General features: G+C 39.7%; 1 protein-coding gene and 1 long non-coding RNA gene across 3 annotated transcripts in view; one reads left to right on the forward strand and one right to left on the reverse strand.

Moving 5' to 3' along the window:
• SSBP2 (single stranded DNA binding protein 2) overlaps nt 1-9,912 on the reverse strand; it is a 323,509-nt gene extending 313,597 nt beyond the window's left edge. For both annotated transcript variants that reach the window (XM_047861083.1, XM_047861074.1), the window contains exon 1: nt 9,773-9,912. In XM_047861083.1, the coding sequence (XP_047717039.1) occupies nt 9,773-9,834 (62 nt within the window). In that variant the 5' untranslated portion in view covers nt 9,835-9,912. The remainder of the gene's footprint in view (nt 1-9,772) is intronic.
• A 635-nt stretch (nt 9,913-10,547) lies between these two features.
• On the forward strand, nt 10,548-26,229 carry LOC125167249 (uncharacterized). The gene is made up of 3 exons (XR_007152718.1): nt 10,548-10,742; nt 11,914-11,974; nt 26,104-26,229. It is a non-coding gene; the product is annotated as an uncharacterized LOC125167249 (long non-coding RNA).
• Nucleotides 26,230-26,525: the final 296 nt, after the last annotated feature.

A 26,525-nucleotide genomic window follows, 5' to 3' on the forward strand; every position in this document is an offset into this window, starting at 1 on the left:
ATATTGCATGGTTCCACTCATACACGTACCTACAGTAGTCAAATTCATGTGACAAAAAATAGAATGGTGGTTGCCAGAGGCTGGTGGAAGGGGAAGTGGGTAGTTATTTAACAGGTACAGAGTTTCAGTTTGGGGCGATGAAAAAGTTCTAGAGGTGGATGGTGGTGATGGTTGCATAACAATGTGAACGTGCCATTAAAACGTACACCTAAAACTTGTTAAAACGGTAAATTTTATGTTGTACTATTTTATCACGATAAAAAAGAAAACAACAAGGGAATAGTCTATCATTAATCCATATCAAGACTTTCCCTTCCTTATTACAGATGTTCCCTTTCCCTATTGCTATTCCAGCTCTCCAAATCAAAACTAACTGGTAAAGGAATAGAGAAGAGTTCCTTGATCAAAGAGCCTAAACGTTCATAAATTAGAAATCCAACCTACCCCAAATTCCAAACCAACTTCCATAACAAAAGCATAAGGATTCAAACCAAAATCAGATTTTATTTATAATGTAGCATTCTTGGAGTTAAATAATTGTGTAAGATTGTGTTTAACTCATACTATAACAATATTTTTCATTTAACCAAACTACTGACATATACTTTTAACTATTATCTAATCCATGATTCTAGGTTTAATCAAACCCATACATAAGCCTTCTTAAAATATACATTAATCTCTCATTTTAAAAGAGGTAGCCATAGTATAATAAAAGAAACACTGACCCTGGAACCAAAAGAAAATCTAAATATGCCTCACTTCTCCCACAACTCTATTACCCTACCTGAGTAAGAATTTCTACCTATAAATATCAAGAGTCAATGAGAATTATCATCTATTTCACAGAATTATTATGAGACTTCAATAAAATAATGTATATTAAAATACCTTGAAACTATAAAGTATAATTCTGTTTATATTATTAAATTTGTTGAAATAACAAGAAAAGGAGATTATTCTTATTAATTGAAAATTCATATTAAAAATTCATATTAAAAATACACACATTTCTCTGAGTAATACAATAGGTAGTCTCCTATAGTCCCGAAATTCACAAAATGACCACTAAATTCCCACATTATAGAAAACTCTTCTTTAGAAATTACCTCACAATACTGGTACCAAATATTAGAATATTGAAAAGAAAATAAACCAGATATAGTGACATCCTGTTAGATATTTTTATAATTGGTTACATCCTGAATCCATTTATTCCACAAATACCCAATCAGAATTCCAAGCACTATGCTAAGCAGTAGGAATACACCTGAGAAGATGACACTATGGCTCTTGGCCTCAGAGAGGTTCCAATCTAACCTGGAGAGGAGACATTAAACAAAACATCATACAAATAATTCATTAATTTATGATGGATGTGAAAAGGAAAAGGAGAGGTTACATAAATAAGAGGGTCTAATCCAACCTGGGAAATTTATGAGAAATAATTACACCAGTTGTACCATCCTTTGCCAAAACGATAGGTTTTAAGTGTTTAATAAATCTTTGCTATTTCTATCAACATTATTATAAAAGCCATATGCTCCACTGTTCTTATTAGAACAAGTACATCCCTGCCTTCAGGAAATGAAAGACAGTCAATCTTATTAGCTAGGAAAGCCCAGAAAAACTAGACCCACCATCCAATTCCTCAGTAAAAAACAAAGCCAGGCTCTAGGAAGCGGTTCTTTTTCCAAATTTGACTAATATTTTATAAATCTTTGATTAATTATGCTGATGCTAAAAGATTTCCTCAATTATTAGACCTATCTGAAATGCTCTAACCCTTAAACTTCTCATGACTGATACTTTAAATATTACTCAGGACCCTACTTAAATGTCTCCTTCTCTAAGAACCTTCCCCTGACTACCAAGTCTACCATCGCCTCCCACTCACGGTCTATATTACCCTACTTTATTACTTTTTTTTTTTTTTTTTTAGCTCCTTTGACTATCTGAACTTGCCTACCACATTTATTTACTTGTTTATATGTTTTTCCTTCAACCTTGAAGGTAAGACCCATGAAAGGAGGGACCCATTGTATTTTCTCCATATCCTCAAGATACATCTTCCTGGCCAAAGATCTCCAGTTTTGTTTAGGTAGTTGAGGCACAATGGAGACAAGGTTTCCGATTCAGAGGATGAAGATGACCTATTTAAGCCAATTATAATAATCCCATTACCTTTGCCAGTAATTGGTTTAAAGTAGGGGTAGGAAATGTTGCAATTCTCTTCCATATGGCCTAAGAAGATATCTGCTAAGTAACTTCAAGGTTTTCTTCCTTAATTAATTAGACACAAGGAAAAACCTTACCCTTCTTCCTGCCTTTGACTTGGCTGCACAAGGAAGTGATACTGGGAATGTGGTGCAGGGATGTTGTGTTGATTGGAGGGAAACGATGAGGAATGATAAAGAAAATGATCCCTGATATTCTTGAGGTACTGAATCAACTCTGAAACTACCTCTTCCAGACATCCTGTTATGTGAGATTTATTTTTAAACCCTGATCAATTAAACCATTTTCTATCTCCTGTCTTAATACCTGCCGCCAAAAGCATGACAAACTCTTAAGCCTCTGTTTCTTCTGTAACATTAACAGAAAATAGCACCTACAATCTAGTGGATTCTTGGAGGGATTAAATGAGACAATGCAAGTAAAGGGCCAAAACAAACAAAATACGCAAATGATAGCACTGCTGTCATTGTTAATATTAAAAAAATAACTTTCTATGGCAAAATTCCACAAGCTCTTCATGAAGTATTTAGGATTTTATTTTACAGAAAACCTTTATTTTAATCCTGTTTAAATAAAATCAAGTTTAATAGAATAATGAATTTACCTAGCTTTCTTCTATCAGTGAAGTAGCTTTGGTTCTTTCTCAAGCCTGAAGTAGGTAAATAAAAGAAGATTCAAGCCAAATATCAGATCACTAAAAAAAAAATAACCATATCAATTTCAGGCAAGAGCCTGTTTTGAGCACCAACTCCTCTCTGAGCTTACATGGACAGAGCCACATATAACTTTTCATCTACTATTCTTACCTTCACAAATATTTCACCAGTATTTTAATATGGTTTAGATTATACTAATTAATAATTAAAATATATTAGTTATTGGGGTGTCTAGGTGGGTCAGTAGGTTAAGCATCTGCTAGATTTCAGCTCAGGTCATTATCTCACGACTCATGAGATGGAGCCCCACATCGGGGTCTGTGCCAACAGTGTGGAGCTTGCTTGGGATTCTCTCTCGCGCGCTCTCTCTCTATCCCTCCCCCACTCATTCTTCCTCCCTCTCTCTGTCTCTCTCTCTCCCCCTCAGTCCCTCTGTCTCTCTCAATAAACAAATTTTATTTTAAAACTATAATAGGTATTAAAACTGTCTTATACTTACAATTACAAAAAAATCCTTAAAAATAGGGAAAAAAGGATAAAATATTATACATCAGTCTCTACAATTTTTTCTGTGCCGAACTATTTATATGATATTCCATGAAGCAAAATTAATGCAGATCAAAAACAGGAGATTGCCAGGTCATTGGTTCAAGCTCACTCCAGCTGAATTGTGATGTGAAATGCTATGATGGCTCATTACTGCTGGAAAGCTGTTTAGGTCCTAAATCAAATAGAATCATCAAAATTCTTAAAGTAAAATGTGAGAGTAGTTTCGTGACTACTAAAAGTGACACCAACTGAAGTTTCTCTTTTAAAGATGAACAAGAAATGAATATTAATTCTTTCATTGCGTCGGAACTGTCCAGGTGCTTCTGAGTCCAGATAAATTTTTAGTTGTGTCAATATTCCAATAACATTATTAGCTCCACTTTTCAAAAATCTTTAACTATTAACTTACTCTAACAAAAATTACCAGTTACCCATTATGACCAACCATAAATTTGGACAGCCTGCAAAGCTATTAAAAGTCACCTGGAAAAACCCTATTATTCCCTGGCTGGATCATTTTTCCACCTGTTTTTCAATGTCCTCACACAGTGAATAAGATAAACAGTTTGGGGGAGGTAAGAATAGCTTCTACTATTACTCTACCATTACTGAAAACAAGACATAAATTTTGATGGACCACTCTTCAGATCATTTTGGTAGTACACACAGGATTTTGGTATAACAGTCAAATAACTTTCACAGTCCTAGTCATATGAAGTTATACACAGATGTTAACAAAACCTTACATGAATAGATGTTAAATATGTAAAATATATACAAAATTGGATAAGTAAATTTTAAAATCTAAATCCAAGCACTTATTTTTTATTCCAAACTCTCTTCAGGTATTAACAAATATATCTTATTCTATTGCTCCAATGCTATTTTAAGTCCTTCCCTAGGGAAACAATAAGTTATTAATAAAATTAATATTTTAGCATGTTTACAGAGGTTCACGTATTACAATTACAAACGTCACCAGCATGCAAATGTTTCATCATTCCCATACCAATGTCAAAGCAATAATGTACATTACCCTAGTAGAGAATATCACTACATATTTCAAAAATAAAATTATAATTATCTTCACTACATATTTTTAAGCTATATATTCTGAGAAGTACGATCATGTCTTCTAAATCCAGTACATTAACCCTCAATCCTAAGCCCCAACATTAATGTAACAGTTGTGATCTCTATGGAAAAAAAAGATTCTAAATTCAAAATTATTTTTTCCCAAAGTTTACTTTTAACTCTAACCTATTGGGTTGAAATGTTAATAAACCGCAACCCAGGTATTTCAACCCCTACCCACAGAATGTGTTTTAATTTTAAAACAACATAATTCTCTTTTCTAGTAATAATTGAGAATGTGAGACACATTTGGTCCACTACTGCAGAGCAACTAAAATTTAACGATGTTTTCATCCTGATTTGGTTTTATATAGCGAACTGGTTCTAAAGACTGGGAATAAACTTTTCACGTTGCAGTGAAAACATACATTACAACATTAATACTATTTCTAAGAGCCAAAATAAATTTCTGGATAAACAATACTAAATTTTAACTCTCAACATCTTACATATTTTTTTCTTTAGCTTTGTTCCTTCAAAAATTGGTTTTTAGATTTTCCTACAATAATAGAAAAGAGATCAATCAAAAGAAAAATTCTCATAGGTATCTGGAAGAAACATCCTGAGGATTGGGAAGGGGGAGTCAATAAAATACAGAAAATTTCATTCCCCAAAAGGCTTGATTGAACTATGTTAACTGCCCATCAATCAAGTTTCTGAAGAGATTTGTATAACTTCACTTGTCTTAACTTTATTTGTCAGAAAGGAAGAAAGAAAAAAAAAGTTTATAATTTTTTTAGGGGAGTAACAAAAAAAAAAAAAAGAGGGGAATAAAATGATGCTGGCAGATACTAACTCCTATAAACACTTCACTATATGGAGCAGTATTTAAATGTTCATTAGACTTTAACCACTTAAAAATGAGCATATGGTACTTGTTTCTTGGTATATTCAACTAAAAAAAGATTCATAATTGAAAAACCAAAGTTACTTTTCAGACAGAGACTCAGGTTAGATGCATAGTTTGATTTCTGTAGTTTCTCAAAAGTTTACTTAATATGATGTCATTGTTTGGTATGTGCATCTTATGTTCAACTTTGCTTTATAGAAGATTCATCTCTGTTCTATCATATAATTTTATAAGATAAAATTAGTTTACGAAGAGTAGTATCACTACTCATCTATTTACAGGTGCCAGTTATTCTTTTAGTGGCAATGTGGCATACAGTGGGGCTTAAAGCTCAGTAACATTTCATACACCAATTGTTCACAGCTACAATGTCTTATCTCAAAACTTGAATGGTAAAACAAAATTCCTAGATGAAAAAAAAAAAAAAATGAACAAGCATCTTTCATTATTTTAGGTTTCCAACTTTTTACTCTTAAAATTTCTATGCCTTGCCCACAGTCTGTTAAAATGGAAGTTATAAGCATCAAGGTGCACCTAAGGTTGAGAATTCATATGTGATTAAATTTCTAAAGTGTGTTATATATGATTATGTAATACTGTTCTCTAAACCTGTAGCATCCTACCCTAGATCAGGAAGGCAATCTGGTACACTGAAAAATGTATCTTTCAGCTTTAACCACAGGTTCTAAAGTTAGAGAAATCGTTGTTGGAAATCCAACTAGCAGTGTGTCCCTGGGTCTTCTTATTTAATTAAAAACAAAACAAAACAAAAAACACTACTATGTTGCAGAATTGTTGGGAGAATTAGAGAAAATATACAAAAAGCGCCAAGCACAGCGACAGGCACATAGAATAAGAAATAAATAATAATTACTGTTTTGTTGCCACTGGCTATTTTTGAAATACAACTAACCTAGAGAATGTGGAACTCAAACTTTCAAAGTCCCTATTTTGGAGGTCACTGAAATAATTTTTTTTTTCCACACTGAAAGAAATTCCTTTGAGTCTAACATCTTCATTTATTCAACAGTATTTATTTGGTGCTTCAGACGTATGAAAGCATTATTCTTAATGTCAAGGATACCTCAGAGAAGAAATTAGAAGCATCATACCTTGCCCTCAAAAAACTTACATTTTAGAGGAAGCCAGACATTAGGCAAGCAATTACATAGTTACTTAATTACAATTGTGATCAGTGTTACAAAGAAAGCCTGCTAAAGTGGGAAATGACCTAACAGGATCAGAATTTAAATTTCTATACAAACATCCCACCTCCCACCAAGGGTTTTCAATCACTCCATCTACAATTAAACCTAATCAAAATATTTGTATAGACATGATCTGTCCCATCTTTAAAACAACAAAATAAACAATTAACCTGACTCTGGCCATTTTTATGTTCAGAACTACATACTGAAACTATACCTGCTATAAAAAACCTACAAATTAATTTCAAGTATTCCACATAGTGGGTTCTTAATGAAAGAGAAAGCAAAGATATAATAAGCAGTTGTCAGCTATCAGGCCATGAACTCATTAGAAAATGCATTTCCCGACACATTACAAAACCAGTATTTTCATATACATCCCATTATTCATTTTAACTCATTTTTAGAATTTTTTATTAAAATACTTACATATTTATTACTGAAAAACAAATTATGTCTGTGATTTTTAAGATCAGAACAATTCTAATTTCCTTACTAAAAGAGAACACTTCTTTGCTCAGGTACCTTTTAAATATGCCACCTTATGTTTTATTTTTAATCTGGTAATATCCACTTTAAAGACAACTTCAAAATTCTTATCTTCAGAAGTTAGCACACTGTTGTAGAACAGTGCCATTAAAGTCCCAAGTGAATAATAATAAAGGGGAAAACTGAGAGATCAAATCAATGCTCTCATCAAAATGAAACTAAGTTTATTGTATGAAATAGAATCTACCTCAATGTTTGTCTTAGATTTAAACAGCGTTCACCCAGAAATTAATGCAACAACAATTAACTCAGAGCAGTCATTGTCAGTTCCCCAAAAGTGGCCTCTTCATCTATATATAGTTCATAAGGCAAGCTAGTCCAGGATTCCTTCTGCCAATTGTAATGAATGGAAGAAACATATTTAAATCAAATAGCACCATCTAGCAGAACCCTCACCACTTTGCTTACAAGAGTAGATGTTACTTGGTGTTCAGTTTGGTAGATTGGACAGCAAAAGTGGCAATTATTTTTCATGGCAGAATCACAGAATTAGGCTAGAAAGGACCACAAATACGTTACATTCTCATTTTTATCTCAGATAATATTTTTTTTTTTTACAAAGTTATCAGGATACAGATTAGATTCAACTATTCCTGGAAACCTAACTAAAATCCAACATTACTTTGACTCTGAAATTCAACCACCCCGAAAGGTCTCAATACAGTTCAATTCCTTCACTCTCAGTAATATGAGATCCCAATACTCTGTAATCATTAAAACATCTTGTTTTTATCTTTTCAGGTCTATTACAACCAAATGATTAATGCACATAAATTGGGCTGTTATTTCAAAACTTAAGTTCTAGTAACTGCTATTTCTTAACAAGGCTAGAATACTGTCTTTTGTATTTTTCATGGCACATCAACTAAATTCTAAATCTATCTCCTCAGAAAATACCTCTGGAAAACAAAACAAAACCAGCATCGCTCCGTTAATTTTGTTTGTTTTGCTACATCAAGGCCTGCCACCCCTAAATCCTACGGGAATTGTGTGTGTTGCTGCCAACACGAAGATTAGGACACGTTCTCATCCCTAGGGCAAAAGAAACTTTCAGAAGCCTACTAACTCCCCAAAGCAAGGAGAGAAACTCGGTCGTCTCAGTTTTGGGTTTTTATTCAGGCAGCTACTTCCGAGCGCAAGGTAACCAAAGTAGCTCTTGAAAGATGCTCTCAGACTTTTCCCCCAGTCTGAACCCCCTCGGAAAGGCAGAGCGCGTTCAATGACAAGGATAAGCCTCAAACCTCAGAGTGGAGGTGGTTACTGGGAGTCACTGATCTGCTGCACAGAAAAGAGGGGTTCTTCCTCAGTGGTCACAGTCACTATTCGCTCTCATTTTTAGTAACAACCAAATCACCGTTGCAAATACGTAAGAATAGCAGCAAACAGCCCTGCTTAGCAGTGTGCCGTGACGGTGGCATCCCGGGACGGGAGGGGCTCTCTTCTCGCAGGCCTCCTCTGGGCTCCCACCGGAGTTAACACCTGTGTCTCCCCACTCAACGCTTCTCCCCTTCCGGCAAATCCCTTTTCGGACCACTGCTCCTAGCGCACCCCCAGACAAACCTCCTCCCGCCGGCCGCTGCAGCTCACACAACTCCCACTCCACGCGCCCCACGACCACCGCCCCTCGGGGGCCGCCCCGCCCGGTGCCGAGGCAGCCGCGGCCCCCAGACGTTTGGGAGGGAGGCGGCAAGTCTCCAAAAAAAGTTCTCCAGCCGCCGCCACGGACTTGGGTCTGCTGCGACAGGCAGAAACACCAGCCTGCTCCAGCAGATCCCGCTCCTCGCCAGCACACTTTTCCTCCCCCAAGAACTCGGTCCTTCTTAGTCTCCCAAACTTCAGCGGCGCCCGACCACCCCAGTCCCGCTAGGCACGGGGCACCACGAACGCCCAGTCCCTCCGCGGGCTGGAAAAAGCCCGGACGCCCACCCAGCCCACGCCCGCACACGCCCTCCGCGCCCAGCGCGCGTCTCCGCGCCCCGCGGGGCCCCGCTCGGTCGCTCCGCGCCCGGCTTCCGCCCGCCGCGCGCCCGGCACCGCCGCCCTCGACTCGTCCGGCGATCCCGGCCCCAAATCCCGGCGCCGGAGCCCCGGCCGCAGCGCCCCTCGCGCTGCCTGCCCCGACCCCAGCCCGCCGCTCCAAACACCCACATTCCCACCGCGAGCCCTCCTCCACGCAGCTGCCCCCTCCCGCTCCCTCCGCGACCCTCGGCAGCGCTCTGGGTCCCCGCAGCCCCGGACCCCAGCTCTAAAGTTACTTTGTGAGGAGGTGAACCCGTAGGTTATTTCCCCCAATCACCCAAACAAGTTTCCGTCCTCGGCACCAGCACCGCCACCGCCCCCCAGCACACTCGTTCCCTCCCGCCGGTAGCCCCCCAAGGCCGCCCGCCCCGCACGAGCACCTCCTGGGAAACAGCCGCTCCCCGCACCGCACGCCCCCACCTCGCGTACCCCTCCCCCTGCCAGCCCACCCCCGGCTCTCCCCGGGCAGAGAGTGTCTGGGTCTGTGTGTCTCCAAGAGAGTGTGCGAGTGCGTGCGTGTGTGTGCGCGCGTGTGAAGGCGGAGGTGGGTGAGAAGCGGAGACACTTACTTCTCCCGGGCCTGGCTGTCGGACGGGACGGCGCTGCTGTTACTCTTGCCTTTGCCGTACATGCTTGTGCCGAGAGCAGCTCCCACTGTCACGCACCTGTCAACCCATCACAGCCTCCCCGGGAACAGCCCCGTCCCCATGGCGACCCACGCAGCCACCCCCACTATTGGCCGCCCCACGCTAAAGCTCCGCCCCCTTCGCCCAGGCAACGCGCGAGACTGACAGGCCTCCTCCTCCCTCCGGCCTTCCGAAGCGCGCGGTGGCGGCTACAGCCTAAGCGGCAGTCTCCTCCCTCCTTCCCTCCCTCCCGGGTTCCCTCCCTCCTTCCCTCTCCGCTCTCCTCCCTCCTCCCGCTCTCTTTCCCCCCTCCCCCCTCCGAACCCCGGCGCAAGGGGGGAATTAGAAACTGCTCTAGAAGGATTTTAAACAACTGGCTGTTCTCTCTGCCACCGCCCCTCCCCCCGCGCCGCCCGCGCTCGGCTCCTCACTGGAGAGAAGGCGCCGGGAGGAGGGGAAAGTGCGGCCTGGAATCGCTGGTAGGAGCCGGCGGAGCTGGAGCTGTGGCGGCCCCAGACTTTGGGGCGCCCGCCGAGTACACAGACAGACACACGGCCCCAGCTTTCGTTGGAGCCCCCACCAGCCCCCTCTCCTGCTCCTCTCCTGTCTGTGACCCCGCGCCAGTACCCTGGATTGATCTCTACAGCCCTCAGCTGTTCTCCCTGGGGTGTCGACCCCCCTCCCCCGTTCCCCCACCACGCCCTGCTCCCAGAGGGCCGCAGGCAGGGGACACACGCGCAGTTCCCTGAACCTTCTGTTTGAGCGACCCAGAGCGTCTCTCCTTCCCTCCTGGGTAGAGATTGTTCCTCCCGCCCTCGGCGGGCGCCGCTGGGGTGGCGTCGCCTCGCCCCCGGGGCCGCACCCTGCTTCCCTGGGGAACACCCTGCCTCAGGCCTGCCTCCCCTCTTTAGAGGTGAGCCTCCCCCTCCCAAAATGGCCCAGTGATTCCTGGGGACTCACTGGCCCCCTACCCTGGCCCCTGCACGGGACCCTCGAAGCTCTGTAGCACGCCGTGCAACAGCTCCCTTGCCAGAAATGCTGCAGAAAAGGGCCCCAGGCATTCCCACCTGGCCTGGTTTTCCAGCCTTGGTCGGTGATGCCTACTCATCCTAACCTTTGAAGTGGAAAGGGCCCCAGAAGGCCTTTAAAGACAGCTCAGCTGTTGTCCATCAGAGTAGGCCCCAACCCTCCTTCAAGGTGTACAAAATTGTGCCAGAGCTGAAAGGCTGCCTGAGAATATTTCTGGATCAAAGCCCCTAATCCCATTTCAGTAAATGTGCAGAAAGTTTCTGTAACACAATCTGGTTCCCGATAGAACTCCATCCTTTATCTTGTGGAGATCCTTGGATGCAAAATCAGAGTGCAAATGGGGTTAGAAAGAAGACATGGGCATCAAATAGGGAGTGACAGAGGAAGAGGGGTGCAGGTGGGGGTCAGACTGGGGGAAACATCAGGAAAAGGTGAATAGACATGGAACGGCTATGGGAGGGGAGAGGAAATAGGATTTAAATGGGGAAAGCTACCTTTCTGTTTCTCACAGAGCTTTAAGCTTTTAGTAGTAGGACCCTAAAAATGCTTATGGAGATACAAAGATAAATGGAATGGAAAGAAATGGGCTTTATGACCAACATCAGCAAGTGATAGGAATGAAACATCAACAGAAGGTTAAGGAAGGGCAGTTAGTAATAAAGAGACTCAGAAAACAGATTGGCAACCAAACATAAATCAAAAACTGGGAAAAATGAAGAAGAACCCGCTATTCTAGTGTTAGAGAAGTTTTTTTGTTTTGTTTTTTTAATTGGAAAAGGTAAAGTGTAAAAAGGTAGGAAAGAAGAATAAAAGAAATAGGATTAAATGAAACCATAGAATATGATAACAAAAGATGGCAAAAACAATAAAGGACCTAAGTTACTATTGAAGGATGCAAGAAAAATAAAAGTGCTGTTATTAAAAGGACAAAAATCCATCCCATAGAAAAATGAAAAAAGTGAGAAATCACATAGGCTTACGTTGATTAATTTCCAAGAGAAGTAATTTGCCATTTCTAATTCAAAATCCCCCTTTCTGTTTACAATGAACTATAGTGATCTGGTGGTGGAGACACGACATTCATGGACTGAGAAGAACGGGAAGGAGTGATGCTGAGTGAGTAAGTCTCTCTTTTAATGAACTTTTGCTCAAAGTGCTCACATGTGTGTAAGGCTGCCACTCTTTACAGAGTCTACCTTCAGAGTTAGCATATATAATTTGTTGTTCAGTTATCAACTTTCATTGGCTTTAACCCAGAAAATTAGCATCTCAAAGCTCCATGACCCATAGAACACTCCCTATAAGGGACTGCTTTGAGAATGCTGTCAAGGAGGGAGCTATGGCAGCTGCCAATCCATGCCCACACCTGGACTAAGGTAAGGTTTCCATTAAAGATCAAGAGTGGGCTTTGTACTGTTATCTAAAAACAAATTCGTTATTATCCTTGCACTAGTGTTGGGATTCTCTATGGTTCTCAGTCATGGCACATTAGAATTGCCCTAAGAGGATTTATTTTTTGTTGGGTTTTGTTGGTTTGGTTTTAAATACAAGTTTCTGGGACATCCCCTGCCCCCCACCCTCAACTAACTCACTCAGAAACTTTGTGGATGAACCCTGGCCTCTGTATTTTTTTGTAAGCTCCAAGTGATTCTTATATGTAATTAAGACTGCTTAACTCTGCTCTTCAGTGTCCATTTAAAGACAGCCAATAAACACAATCAGATCTCAAAGCAAGATTTTTAGGTTGTGGCTATACACAGCAGATGACCCTCCCTACATAAGGCATTAAGACATCTTTACAGTGGACTTTACTTTCTACCCACTGAGCCAACAGATTTGTTAATAGGATGAAAATGTATGACCACATGTGATCTTATAGCACAAGACCACAAATAGCTATGGTTTAATTTACTATTTCCTAAAGAGAAAAGAAAACAAGAGAAGCTGTTTCCTGTCTACTGCTGCAATGTATTCATTTGATTGGTTTTCACCCACTTTTATTACATGGAAAAGTCCTTTGAGTAATGGCATATTTTCTGATATTTAAGAAATAAATAAATTGTAAATCTGCACAGTAGGGTGTGGAATTCAGAATAATATGGTTGGTCTTAGTATCCAGAAAGAATAAAATGCGAAAAGGTCTTAGTTCAGAACTTGCCAAGTTAATGTCAGAGTTAACTTTACAAGAACGTTATTATCCAACAAATACACTAAGTGAAAACATGACTATCCCTATACGTGGTAACGTTAAAGCTTCAGTAGTAATCAAATCAATTGTCATTAAAACATCTCAGCAGCTATCTGAATCATCTCTATTTTATTTTCTTGTTAATGTTTACACATGTAAATAAAATGCTTCTTTGCCCTTGTTCAAATTATTTTGAGTACAAAGAGTGTTCTTTGCATCAGCAACTGTATCTCGTGGGGCCAATATTGTAATTAATGAGATTTGAAACACATATTCACAGCCAAATTTGAGATCCCAGACACAGAATTGAAGATCCATTGTCTGTTTGTTTTCATTTTTAAGAAAGGAGAAGACAGGAGATTTAAGTCTTCCTGTAAATAACCACAATATATTTTTTAGAAGTTAATCGTTTTTTTTTTTAACCTCACACATAAGGCCGATTAATCTGGTGGGGCTGGAAGAGAGAAAGAGAGTGCTGACTAGCTGAGCCACCAGAATGAAACACATGTATTTGAGGGTTTTTTTTTTCTTTATTCTTTCAGATATAGAACACCACAATTACTCAATCATTAGGTCTTTCTCCCCTGCCCTGGTTTTGTTTGTGTACAAATGCACAATTTTCTCTTTTTGGAAATTGCATCTTATTCTTGGAAGTCTTTATCATTTTAAAATAGGCAGTTTGTATACCACCCTGCTGTAGATTAACTATGCATTTCTTTGATCCTCATTTTTTCTATAAAACATTAAGGTTAATAATGTCCATATTCTTATAGTGCATGGAACTTTAGAAAAGATTTCCCTTTGCTATATAGAACAAAGAGGCTACCTCTTTAAGTTTAAATAGAAACTAATGGTGAATTTAATTATTTGCATCACAGAGTATACTTAGCATGTTAACTTGAAAAAAAACAGAGTAGAAAATGTTTAGAAAAATTAAAATAAACATTGAAATGTATTAAAATTAATTTTCTTGTTCTGGGGTAATTTTTTCAAAGGCCGAAAATTTTCTATTATTAATTTGTTTCATAAACTAGTTTATGAAAAATATCTTACATTCATATCACTTTTCATTTCAAATCATTTAACAGATATCTGTTCGTGAATAGTCATTATACCTGTTAATTAGATTTTCCTAACCAGCTTTTTTAACTGGGTAAACTGAGTCCTAGAAAGATTTATTAGCATGATCTGATCCATAAAGAGAACAGAACTCGTTCCAGGATGAGAACTCTGTGTTCCTGGCTGACAGTACTGTTCTCAGACCACGGAGCCGCACCTCTTTCTCTCAGAAGTGACTATTCCACAGAGGAATGTGAGCAAGCTCTGAGATGTTTGTCACTCAAACTACTGTATGAAACTTCACTCCCAGGCAGAACAGACTAGCCTGCTTAGATTCACAAACTGCTTACATGCCATGTACCAAAGTAATTGAATGAATAGAGTCATTACAACTGTAATACTATGCAACGTGGTCTCTTATACCAGAATAATAAATGAAATGGGGCCTCAAATTAACATTATTTGACACACTGTTATTGGTTTAACATCAGTTAATCTGAGGCAATGACTGTTTTCTTAACCTATTGCCCTAGATTTTTAAAATCCCAATTTAGCTATGCATAAACATTTACCAATGGGTTAGGAGAGACCGTACAGATCTACTGGTTCTAAACTGTTCCATCTCTAGAGTGCCTAGTCTTTTTTAGCACCATCAAGATTTCAAATTTAATAACTTAGAAAAAAATAATCCTGATATAAAAAATTGCACATAAGCTGAAGATGATGAAAAATGAAAAAAGTGGGGCTACCACATATTTGCAATTTCACACACTTTAGCACATTTTGCAAAACAAATCCCGAGTGTTGCAGTGTTCACTGGCTGGCTTTTTGTCATTAAATGTTGAAAGTTATGTAATAGAAAGTGTGCCAAAGAGTGTTCTTTATTCAAAAGTATTACTATTTTTTCAGTGCATTCCTAAATCTTCACAATGGTTTTTCACCTACTAAGGTTATGCCAATATGATGTCTTTGCACTCTTGGATTTGACAAAGGCCCCAGTCTCATGAAGGAGGCTGTGAACATTCCAGGCAGTGTCATTTCCTCCTGTTAGAAATGGAAACATAGGGGGAAAAATAACTACTCATTTGTTTTTCATTATTTTCCAACATTATTGGGTCCTCTCAACGAAGTATGTCAAAAAAAGAAGGTGATAAATTATTCCACTATTATATTTTATTTATCTTGAAATAGTTTGACTATAAGGGGTTAAGATACATATTTTAACCTCTTTAGCTGTATTAAAAATATGTTTAAGGGGTGCCTGGGTGGCGGAGTCGGTTAAGCGTCCAACTTCAGCCAGGTCACGATCTCGCGGTCCGTGAGTTCGAGCCCCGCGTCGGGCTCTGGGCTGATGGCTCAGAGCCTGGAGCCAGTTTCCGATTCTGTGTCTCCCTCTCTCTCTGCCCCTCCCCCGTTCATGCTCTGTCTCTCTCTGTCCCAAAAATAAATAAACGTTGAAAAAAAAATTTTTTTAAATATGTTTAAGACAAGGACTGAATTGGGGTACCTGGTCACTTAAGTGTCTGTTGATTTCAGCTCAGGTAAAGGTCTCACGGTTTGTGAGATTGAGCCCTGTGTTGGGCTGTGTTGGCAGCGAGGAGCCTGCTTAGGATTCTCTCTCTCCCTCTCTCTGCTCCTCCCCCACTTGCACACACTCAGGCTCTTTCTTTCTCTCTCTCAAAAATAAACAAACATTAAAAAAAAAAAGGCCCTGAATATAGCCATTGCCAATAATAAACAGGGTCATGTATACTTGTCAAAGATACAGAAGGTACTTACATTTTATTTATTTTGGTGTTCTCAAAAAGTCTTTGAAACCAGTTGGGCTCCTTCTATATATTCCAGTATCTGGAGATTTGTAAGTATTCTGTGGTGGCAATTGCTACCTGTTAGCATCATCATCATTAGATTATACATGTAGAAACCAGATTCCTCGTCAGACACATAATTCTATAATCTTGTTATCATCAGCTTTTCAAACTCTCCAGGTGTTTTTCCTTGGACCTAAATTCTTGAAGCAGAGGATAGACAGATTCCCTGCCACATGGTGCTGAGCTATTGACTACTGCATGGCAAATCTCCATTAGCCTCACTCAGCTTCTAAGATCCAAGTTGTCTGTGGTATTGGGGTCCAGTGTTAAGAAAGTTAAGAAAGAATACATTTTTGTGATATGGTCTGCTACTACTCTGTGCTTACCTTCTACCCTGTCTTCCCTCTAACACTCATGGGAGTTTTACTTCTTTGAGGATAACCTTGATCACTGTCTATAGTCCTATGAACACTACTTAGGGCTAAAGTTGTTGCTTTGCTAAGTTCGTTGCTCTGAGTTAAGGAGAATTGTGGCCAAGGACGCTGACCCATGGAATATTGTTCTTTGGCACAGTGTTTGAGGCTGAGGTGCCCAGAAATTAGAGGCTTTAGCAATACTGTATACGTTTACTCTGGCTTTTCTGTCTGGTTCTTCTAGGAAGGAAGTAGACAAACAGCTCATTCTGTTAATGAAAGTAGGTAGTCTGCAGAGAAGGGTGGCCAAGGAAGAATCCAGTTCTGGACACCTTCACCCACCCCTCTGGAAGAGTTATCCCCATATCCCAACTTTCTTGCACTGCTTCCGTTGTTCTTGCCTTGGCTCTTGTGTCTTTTTAGGAGGTACCAGCTCTGTTGTCTAGTTTGGTTGTTTTCTTCATTTTAAAGGAGCATTTGTCATTTGTGGCACAAGGATGCATATGTCACATACATGTCTCAGGAACCTTCTAAAGACCTTCACTAAAGGGCTGTGAGAGGAGGCGGAGGAGAGGGGGAAGAGATGGGCAACAGAACTACATGTCTGCAGCTTCTAGCCTGTGTCGGTTGCTCCAAAGGGTTTTACCACATAACCTCCCATCTTTCCATTCCTTCTTTTACCTGTTCTGTCTTCCCTCTTCCCATTCTTTTCCCCCCAATCCCTGACAAAAGGACAAAGGTGAGAGAAATAGGGAAGTTTCATGGAAACATATTAGATTGAAAATATTTTTGTAAGTCAAAAATGTTTGACTGCTTAACAGTGTTACATGGTTCAACTTCAACTATGCAAGAATTTCAGTTCTTGCAAGCCACATCACAGACTTCTTAGGTATTAACAACACTAATATTTATCAAGCTTTATAATATGCTGGGCGCCAAGTGCTTTACACAGAGTATCTCGCTCAGTGATCTTTGTAATCCTTAGAGGCAGGTTTTATTATTCACATATTTTGCTGGTTCACACAACTAGTGAATGATGGGATTGTAATTCACATCCATGCAGCCTATCTGTTCAGGCCTTCTCAGAATCCAATACAGAGATCCTTCCAACCACTCTTGCCCCTTAATATTTACTCTTTCATGTACTCAATTCTAGAAATGCAAGCTTCTTTGTGAATTCAGGTTGGATTAAATACAGGCAAGACCACTCAAGCAGGATTTATGGGATCTTACTTCAGCATGGTAAGCAGCAGTGAATTCTGTTCTTACACCTAAACATCCTGATTAGGCAAAATCAGAAACACCAAGCCACACCCTGCTTTATTTCAGCCTTGGACTTTATCAAGTACATCATTTCCTCCCATTTTGACTATTGTAAAGTAAACACCTTGGCTTATTGTAGGATATTAAAAGAAGAAGTGATTTGGTATGAATCTATTTCTCTTTTGATATTTAAAAGAGATACATATTCTCTGTATTCCTACTAGATTGCTCAATTCATGTCTTCTTTCCAATCTTCACCTTGTTCATTTCTCTTTCAGTTAATCACATTTCCCAGATCTAGGTGGCTCTGAGATCTGTAGTGGATAAAACCCGAAAACCAAGATCTTTGTTTTAATTCACATTCTGCTTAGGTTAAGGGAGACCTGGATCACTGGGTCACATCACCATCCAGTCACTGGATCACTGTAAATATGTGCCCTACCTCTGGAAATGATCACAAACTGTTTCCCTGCATCTAAATAAGTAGATTGCGATTCCTTTGAGGGTTGTTTTTTGTTGTTGTTTTGGGATTTCCCCCCCCCCCCCCCAGTGTGGGTTGTTTCCTGGTAGATTATTGTATTTCATGTTACCTTTCCTTCGCTTCTTTGTTTTGTTTTGTTTTGTTTTTTTGGCTTCACTTCCTCCTTCTATTGTTATAGATGTCTTTTTCCTCTCATCACTTTTCCTGTTGCCTTTCCAATTGGGTGGGGCCCCCATCCAATTCACTCACTGTCTGGCTCTAGAGTATCTTTAGTCCCAGGGGAAAACAATCTTGTGCCAAATAGTTAGAATCCCTGGGGCATCAGAAGAAAGATCCCAGAGACTAAGTATCCCTAAAATTTTCCTTTATTGATTTTATGTTAGAATGAAATCCAAGGATGCCTAATTAGGGGGAAAAAAATTCATCCTTTTGGCCTCCTAATCCCAGACCATTCTGAACTCTGACAGCTCCAACATCCATCAAATCAAACAATGAAATCAACTTTGGTTACTTAGCATAATAGAAATAAACTTGTAATATTCTATTAGTGAAGGATCAATGTCTCCTGTCTTGAAAATAAACATCAGAGCTTGGCCTCAACATTTATGTAGCAGCAGGAGACCATTATTTTGTGGCAACATTCGATTACATTGACATCAAGACAGATTTATTAAATTAATAAATAGTACATGATTTTCAGCCTTTCATTTCCAACCGTCACCACCACCGCACTCCTCAAGGTGATCTTCTGAAATCCTTCATCCTTATTATCTATGACCTCTATTTCCTTTTTGTTGTTTGTCATTTTATACTCAAATTAATATTTTTAGTATCTATTTTTTTGGATGGAAATTTTTAATTGGTTATTAAGAAGAAAGCTAATAATGAGAATCATCAAATTATTAATTGTTAAAATATTTTAGTGGTGTAATATTTGAAAAGGAAGTATTTCAGATATGCTTTTCAGAGTTCTGAATGTGACTAATAACAAAAGGCCACAACTTCTGCTGTCTCTTCCTCTAACTTTCAACCTCAGGGCCTTTGCCCTGGCTGTTTCTTCTGCCTGGAACGTTCTTCCTTCTGTTCTTTGCATGGCTGGTTTTTTTTTCTCATACTTAAGTCTGCTGGAATGTCATTTCCACAGAAAGTTTTTCTCTAAGAGTCCTTTTTAAAGTGCTTATTCCCCCATCCTCAGTCACTGTTCCTCCTGCTGCTGTTTTATTTTCTTTTTAATCACATGTCATATTTGAAAATGTCCATGATTTGAATTACTCTGTTGGCTTGCATAGTCTATGTGGGCAGTGGTCTTATCCTTCTTCTCATACTAGATCTCTATGTCTTAAGACCTGGAACAGTACCAGATACCCAGCAGCACTCACTAAACAAATACTCATGGACTGACTGGATGGATGAATGAATGAATGAATGAATAAATAAATGAATGAATCTAATAAAACAGTCATACATGAGTAACCTCAGATCCTAGCTCACTTAGATATTTGCAACATGCAATCTTTCCAGCCCTCTGCCCTACCGCTCCAATCCAGGGGATCCTTATATTTTTAGGAACAATAGTGATTGGACAGAGAGTACCAGCACACCTTCAGATTTTAGGCTTCTGCTCTTACTCCAATTTATTGTTCCAGCATCTAAATCAATTTAGCAGAATCTTGGTGAGCAGGACATGAGAGAGAGAAGTATTTTCTCCTCTTTTGTATCTCCACAGATGTAACTTACTTAGAGTTCCAAGTGGCTTCATGTTGCTGACAATAAGGAAACAAGTAGCACATAGTCAGCAGATTAGTTTTCAGTAATAAGCTTTCATTATGTTACTCTCCTACTCAAAAACCTCAATGCCTCCTCACTGCCTATAGGATAACTTTCTCTCCCCTCAGATTTTAAATTTTTTTTTTCAACGTTTATTTATTTTTGGGACAGAGAGAGGCAGAGCATGAACAGGGGAGGGGCAGAGAGAGAGGGAGACACAGAATCGGAAACTGGCTCCAGGCTCTGAGCCATCAGCCCAGAGCCTGACGCGGGGCTCGAACTCCCGGACCGCAAGATCGTGACCTGGCTGAAGTTGGACGCTTAACCGACTGCGCCACCCAGGCGCCCCTCCCCTCAGATTTTAATCTAATCTGATCCATCAGTACCTACAGCCTTCACTATGTTGTAGTTATTTATGCATGTCTGTCTTCCCTACCAGAGTATATATTCCTTGAAAACAGCCTCTTCATTCACAGACGCTTATAGAATACCTACATGTTGAGCCTTATATGAGCCTTATATGAATATATGAATATATTGTTGAAGAAGATGTTTCCCTGCTTTCAAGCCCTACAATTCCTACCCCAGTTTCTACTTTGCCTTTGGGAAATGATTACTAATGTTTCTGGAATTAAATTTTAGTTCCAGTAGCTGCAGTCTAAAAACCTGGATTTGGATTCCCTGCTCCATTATTAGCTGTGTGATCTTAGCCAAGTCGCTTAACTTCTCAGTGTCTCAGTTTTATCAGTTGCAAACTGAGATGTTACTACTGTATGTTAGGGTTATAATGAGGAATGAATGAGGAAATGCACATACTGGGTCTAGCAAAGAGCTTGGCATATCATACATGCTTAGCGAATGTTTTCTTCCTCAGAGTTGGGGCATGCCCTATGTGGTCTGTTACTTTTCAAATATACCTGGCACATCTGTCAACACTGTATTACTTCATATCATATCATGAGTACTATGATTTCCTCTTGCCTTGCATGACTTTCCCTAGTCCTATCCAATTCTTAACTCCTTTGAAAGCCATTCTCTGCTCTTATAATTATATCACACATAATAAGTGGCCTTTTACTAGAACTTAACAGTTCCTGGGTCTCATCTCTGAAATGAGTATTACTGTAAGGATAATAATTGTGATTCTTTAGCAGAGCCCAAGATGGTCCTATATTGATAGCATGCATCTGCTATCTCTTATCTGAATTTAGTAACTAGAAAACGTGATGCCAAATTCAACAGTTTCTGTCTTGGTTGCAGTTGGTCACTGTGATGACGTCATTCCAAGTTTCATGGATTCAAGGGTGAAAACAAGAATTTTGATGTCATTTAGTCAAATCTGCAAAGAAGGATGTTCCACAGTGTTCCTTAATCCCAGTGAAGAAACTCTTATCTTTAACTGTTAATACAATGTTAAGTACTTTTCCTCATTGAATCAGCAATGCAATGGGAAAAAAATTAAGTCATCCTCTTCCTCATAATAAGCCTGCATATACTTCAAGACCGTCATCAAGTAATCCTCTTCTCCCAAATGAACAATCAAAATATTTATTTGCATAGCTAATATCACAGACGGTCTAGGCAAATAGACAAAGTCTCTCTCCTGTGAATACTATTAGCTTGTAGTTCATGGTTTAGGCAACTGCTCTAGAGTGAAATAAAATCTTCAGAGACTTCTACTGGTCAATCAACACTTAAAATGTTTTTCTAAGCTACTCCTGGTAATTGGAATATTTTAAGCATTTGTTAAAGGTAGAATAGTAATACTTAAAACAGTAGCAGTATAGTTATCCACTCAACAAGCATTCATTGAATACCTACCGTATGTAGTATAGAGCAACATAGTATTTTGCTAAGCAATAGGTGGGGGTGATGGAAGAATCTGTTAGAAGCAGTAGCCACCGTAAAGAACTTAAAAGAAAGACACAAAGCTTTACTAAATAACTTACCATGAGCCAGGCACTGCGCTAAGTGCTGAGGATGCACATATAAAGTTTCTTTGAGGAGCTCATAATCTAGAGAGGAGTATACCAGCCTTATATTTCAATATGGCATTTTAAGTGTTATGAAGGATGTTAGTGGCACTGGGTATTCTGGGTCATGGAGGACTACTTCTACCTGGAGTTTGCTTGACAGGTGAGAGGAGCCTGGACTAAGGAATAAAGCTTAGCTAAATTAAAATAATAATAATAATAATAATAATAATAATAATAACAACCTAAAAAATAACACAGGGAAGGGCATTTCAACAATGGGAGCTACATATACTAAGGCAGAAGAGAGATCATGCACATTCCAGAAGCTACAAGGAATTTGCCTGTAGTGGGAAGACTGGAGACCGTTGTGGAGATAAAGCTGGCGAGTCAGCAAAGACTGATTCATGAAGAGTTTTATATGAGCACTATGAAAAAGACTGGGCTTTAAATCCTTGAGTAGCCTTGGGAAGCCACTAGAGGATTTTAGGCAGAGGAATTACCTGATCAGATTTGTAATTTAGAAAAATCACTCTGACCTTTGTGTGAAGGAGAGATGGGAGAGTCAATGGAGGCAGGGAAGTGGAGGGGTTATTACAAGGATCCAGGTGGTAACTGATGCAGGAAGGACCCAAGCTAGGTGCAGTAAGGGATGGAGAAGAGAGAATCACATATGACATAGAGATGGAGAAAAAGGAGAACTGGGACTACTGTGTATACATTTATGTATACATCTTATACATAAGATCGGGCAAAGATTATCTATTTGACCATCTTCACATATCTTTCACATAGACAAGGACAGTTTACTCCATATACTGCATGTACAAGTCCTTTAACTATAAATTACTTGATGTGATAAAACCAACTTTATTTTTCAGTGAGAATACATCTTTTCAATAACAATGGAAATTGTCGGGGAAATCAGCATTTTTATTTCTTTTCTTCAGGTTTTTTTTTTTAAGTTTATTTATTTTGAGAGAGAGAGAGAGAGCATCTGCATGACTCAGGTGCCCCTCTCTTCAGGTTTATAATGTATAAAGTGCTTCCTAGAATTCCTCCCAACAAACTCCCAAACAGACAAAAATAAACCAAAAATTAGAACCACAACCAAACCAAAGAAAAATTTTTATTTATTTATTTATTTATTTATTTATTTATTTATTTATTTATTTATTTTGAGACAGAGACAAAGCATGAGCAGGGGAGGGGCAGAGAGAAGAGAGACACAGAATCTGAAGCAGGATCCAGGCTCTGAGCTGTCAGCACAGGCCTGATGTGGGGCTCGAACTCATGGACTATGAGATCATGACCTGAGCCAAAGCTGGATGCCCGACGAACTGAGCCACCCAGGCGCCCCAAAAGAAAAATTATTTTTAAAAAAAGATACACAGAAGGGCACCTGGTTAGCTCAGTTGGTTAAGTGTCTGACTCTTGATTTTGCTCAAGTCATGATCTCACAGTCCTTGAGATCAAACCTTACATCAGGCTCTGTGCTGATGGGCGCCTAGCCTGCTTGGGATTCTCTCTCCTTCTCTCTCTGCCCCTCCCCTGCTGGTGCTCTATCTCTCAAAATAAACTAACATCTTTTTTAAAAGTTACATAGATACATTGATAGATTCAGGATAAGGAACATTTCAAAATTCTGGCTTAGATCATTTAGACCTTGACTGGAAAAGCTTCCAGATCCTATAGAACTTGCCTGCTGTTGAAGGTTAGGTTCTCTGAAAACAGAGTCTAAGATGAGTATGAAATACACCATGTTTACTAGGCACCAACTCCATGAAAGGAGAGGGGAAGAAGTAGGATTGTGTATGGGGCGCCTGAGTGGCTCAGTTGGTTAAGCATCCGACTTCAGCTCAGGTCACGATCTCACGGTCCGTGAGTTTGAGCCCCGCGTCAGGCTCTGGGCTGATGGCTCGGAGCCTGGTGCCTGCTTCCGATTCTGTGTCTCCCTCTCTCTCTGCCCCTCCCCCGTTCATGCTCTGTCTCTCTCTGTCTCAAAAATAAATAAACGTTAAAAAAAAAAAATTAAAAAAAGAAGTAGGATTGTGTAAAGGAAGAAGCCAGCCCCAGTGCAGGCCTTACAAAGCCTCAGCCAATATACTGCAGATCTCTAGAGAGATCTCCTGTGGCCCTGCCAAAATGACCTGGCTTTTATGCCCTAGTCTCACTCATCTGAGGAGAGCTGCCTTAGGGAGGACATGATCTCTGGAGAGGTGGTTCTTAGCAGCTGAGGCAACCCCTGAAGATGCTGGCACTCCCCCTTGATATCAGGTCCTTCTTTGAAAGGAGACCTCTGTGGATGCCACACCTGCACACCAACGTTTGTATAGAGCTTGAAGACAGACCAGGCCATCTTCCTGGCCTTGGTAGAACTAAGTCTGCATACCTACATCACCTCAACCATATCTCTAGATCTCCTACCCTTGTAAGTGCTATTTTCAGAATTATAGAAAAATGAGAAAATGAGAAAAGAATTGAAAGCTGAGTTTAAAATTATTTATTAATAATAAAATACCAGTGGGAATTAAAAGAAAAAAAATGATGTGAGGATATTGTTATCTTACCTTTCTACATGTACAGTGGAAAATCACAGATTTAATAAAATATACTAAGCAATTACATCACTTCATGGAATCCAGCACATTAGAAACTGGCGTAGAGCTCTCCTGAACTATGCAAGTCAACTGTGGTTTCCTTTCTCCATCCAGTCAGTTACAGCCTACCTGAGGGACCTTTATGAAGGCATTTAAATTCTCTTTGCTTGAGTCACTAATAATTGAACAGTACTCATAACAGGAATACTATCATGTTGAAATTATGCCACAAGGTACAAGATGGAAGGGGAGATAATTTTAAAAGCCAATAGGATGACTAAAGAAAAAAATGGCTCATCAGAGTTTAGAATATCAGTCTTTTTCAACATTATGGCAGAGTGAGGGGCAGAAAATAGGATCTTTCATTGTAATTCCTATAATTTAGGACTATGCACTGAGTTCATAAATTCCTCATCCCTCAGAATTTATCTCTATGGTTAAAACTTACTGATTTAGATTCCATAAATTTGTCATGTTGCGGTAGTAATACAGTTGTAGTGTGTCATTCTGGCTGAGAAAATATTTTATAATGATTTTTTTTTTCCCTGAAAAGAAGGAGCCTACTAATATTGTCCAAGCATGTCTTCAAACTTTGGGTCTGCCTATATTTCCATAATGTCAGCTGTGGTCATGACCCATTACCATGGGCCAATAATGACTTACATTTTTAAACCTAATTGAATTATTCTTAACAAATACCACTTTTTCTTACATTATGCAAACTATTTAGAAAATAAATAATAAATAGCCTTTACTTAAAAATATATATATTTCTATTGATTTGGATGGGTTTTTCTGTTCCTCTTCTTTTTTTATTTTTCTAAATTTTTTAATGTTTCTTTATTTTTGAGAGAGACAGAGCGTGAGTTTGGGAGGGGCAGAGAGAGAGGGAGACACAGAATCTGAAGCAAGCTTCAGGCTCCAAGCTGTCAGCAGAGAACCCGATGCAAGGCTCGAACCCACGAACTGAGCCGAAGTCAACGCTCAACTGACTGAGCCACCCAGGCACCCCTTTGTCTTCCTCTTTCATTGTAACCCCTCTATCTACCCCAACTAGTAGGGTTCTGCATTCCTTCCTATATACCAGAGAATGTCTGTCCATCCAACCCTAGGTAAAACCAGATTAGAGCAATAATATAGATCTGAGAAGAAGGTGGAAGAAGAGGGAGAAGGGAGCTCTGAAATGGGTAAATGAGAATCTGCAAACTAAATGAATATGCTCCCAAAACATGTGAAGAGTAACCACCCCTCACTAGTTTCTCACAAACACCTTGGTCTTAGAGTTTATTCCTCACGAACCATATTACTTGCCTATGGAAAATAATGCACTTCAAAGTTGTCATTCCTAAAAGTTGTCATAGCTTAAAAAAAAATCCACTAATCAAATTAACTGCTTTGATTTTCAGAATGTATGTGTCTAATCAGCAATTACATTAGATGTCTTTAAAAATTCTTGGGGCGCCTGGGTGGCTTGGTCGGTTAGGTGTCCGACTTCGGCTCAGGTCATGATCTCACGGTCCGTGAGTTCGAGCCCCGCGTCGGGCTCTGTGCTGACAGCTCAGAGCCTGGAGCCTGTTTCAGAATCTGTGTCTCCCTCTCTCCCTGCTCCTCCCCTGTTCATGCTCTGTCTCTCTCTGTCTCAAAAATAAATAAATATTTATTTATTTATTTATTTATTTATTTATTGCAGAGAAGATCTTGACACTGCATCCATCACAATTGCCATAGAAGACCCTTGTGGCCCTACCTCCATCATCTCAGTGTTCACTGTTAGTTCTGGACATTGAATGCCAGAACCTCCATTGCTGTCCTCCCTCCAAAACCAGAAGCCTCCACTGCCACTTTTGCCAGAAAATGTATTCTGTAAGACACCTACTTCCTCTCATTGTTCTCTTCCAAAACAATTTCTCCTACATGCAAGGTGGATTGCCTGAGCCTAGGTCGTAACTTGTGCGCCGTTGCTATAAAAGAAGCTGGGAAAACGCGTTTGGGCCTTATGTGGTGGGAAGGCAGGACTCATGCTATGGGGAATTCCTCAAACATAGAAAAAGTATCCGAAAGGTGATAAGCAGCCAGAAAAACCAGAACATGGAAGGCAACCAAATACAGAGC

Source organism: Prionailurus viverrinus, chromosome A1 (assembly GCF_022837055.1).
Source record: "Prionailurus viverrinus isolate Anna chromosome A1, UM_Priviv_1.0, whole genome shotgun sequence".
Classification (NCBI taxonomy): Eukaryota; Metazoa; Chordata; class Mammalia; order Carnivora; family Felidae; genus Prionailurus; species Prionailurus viverrinus.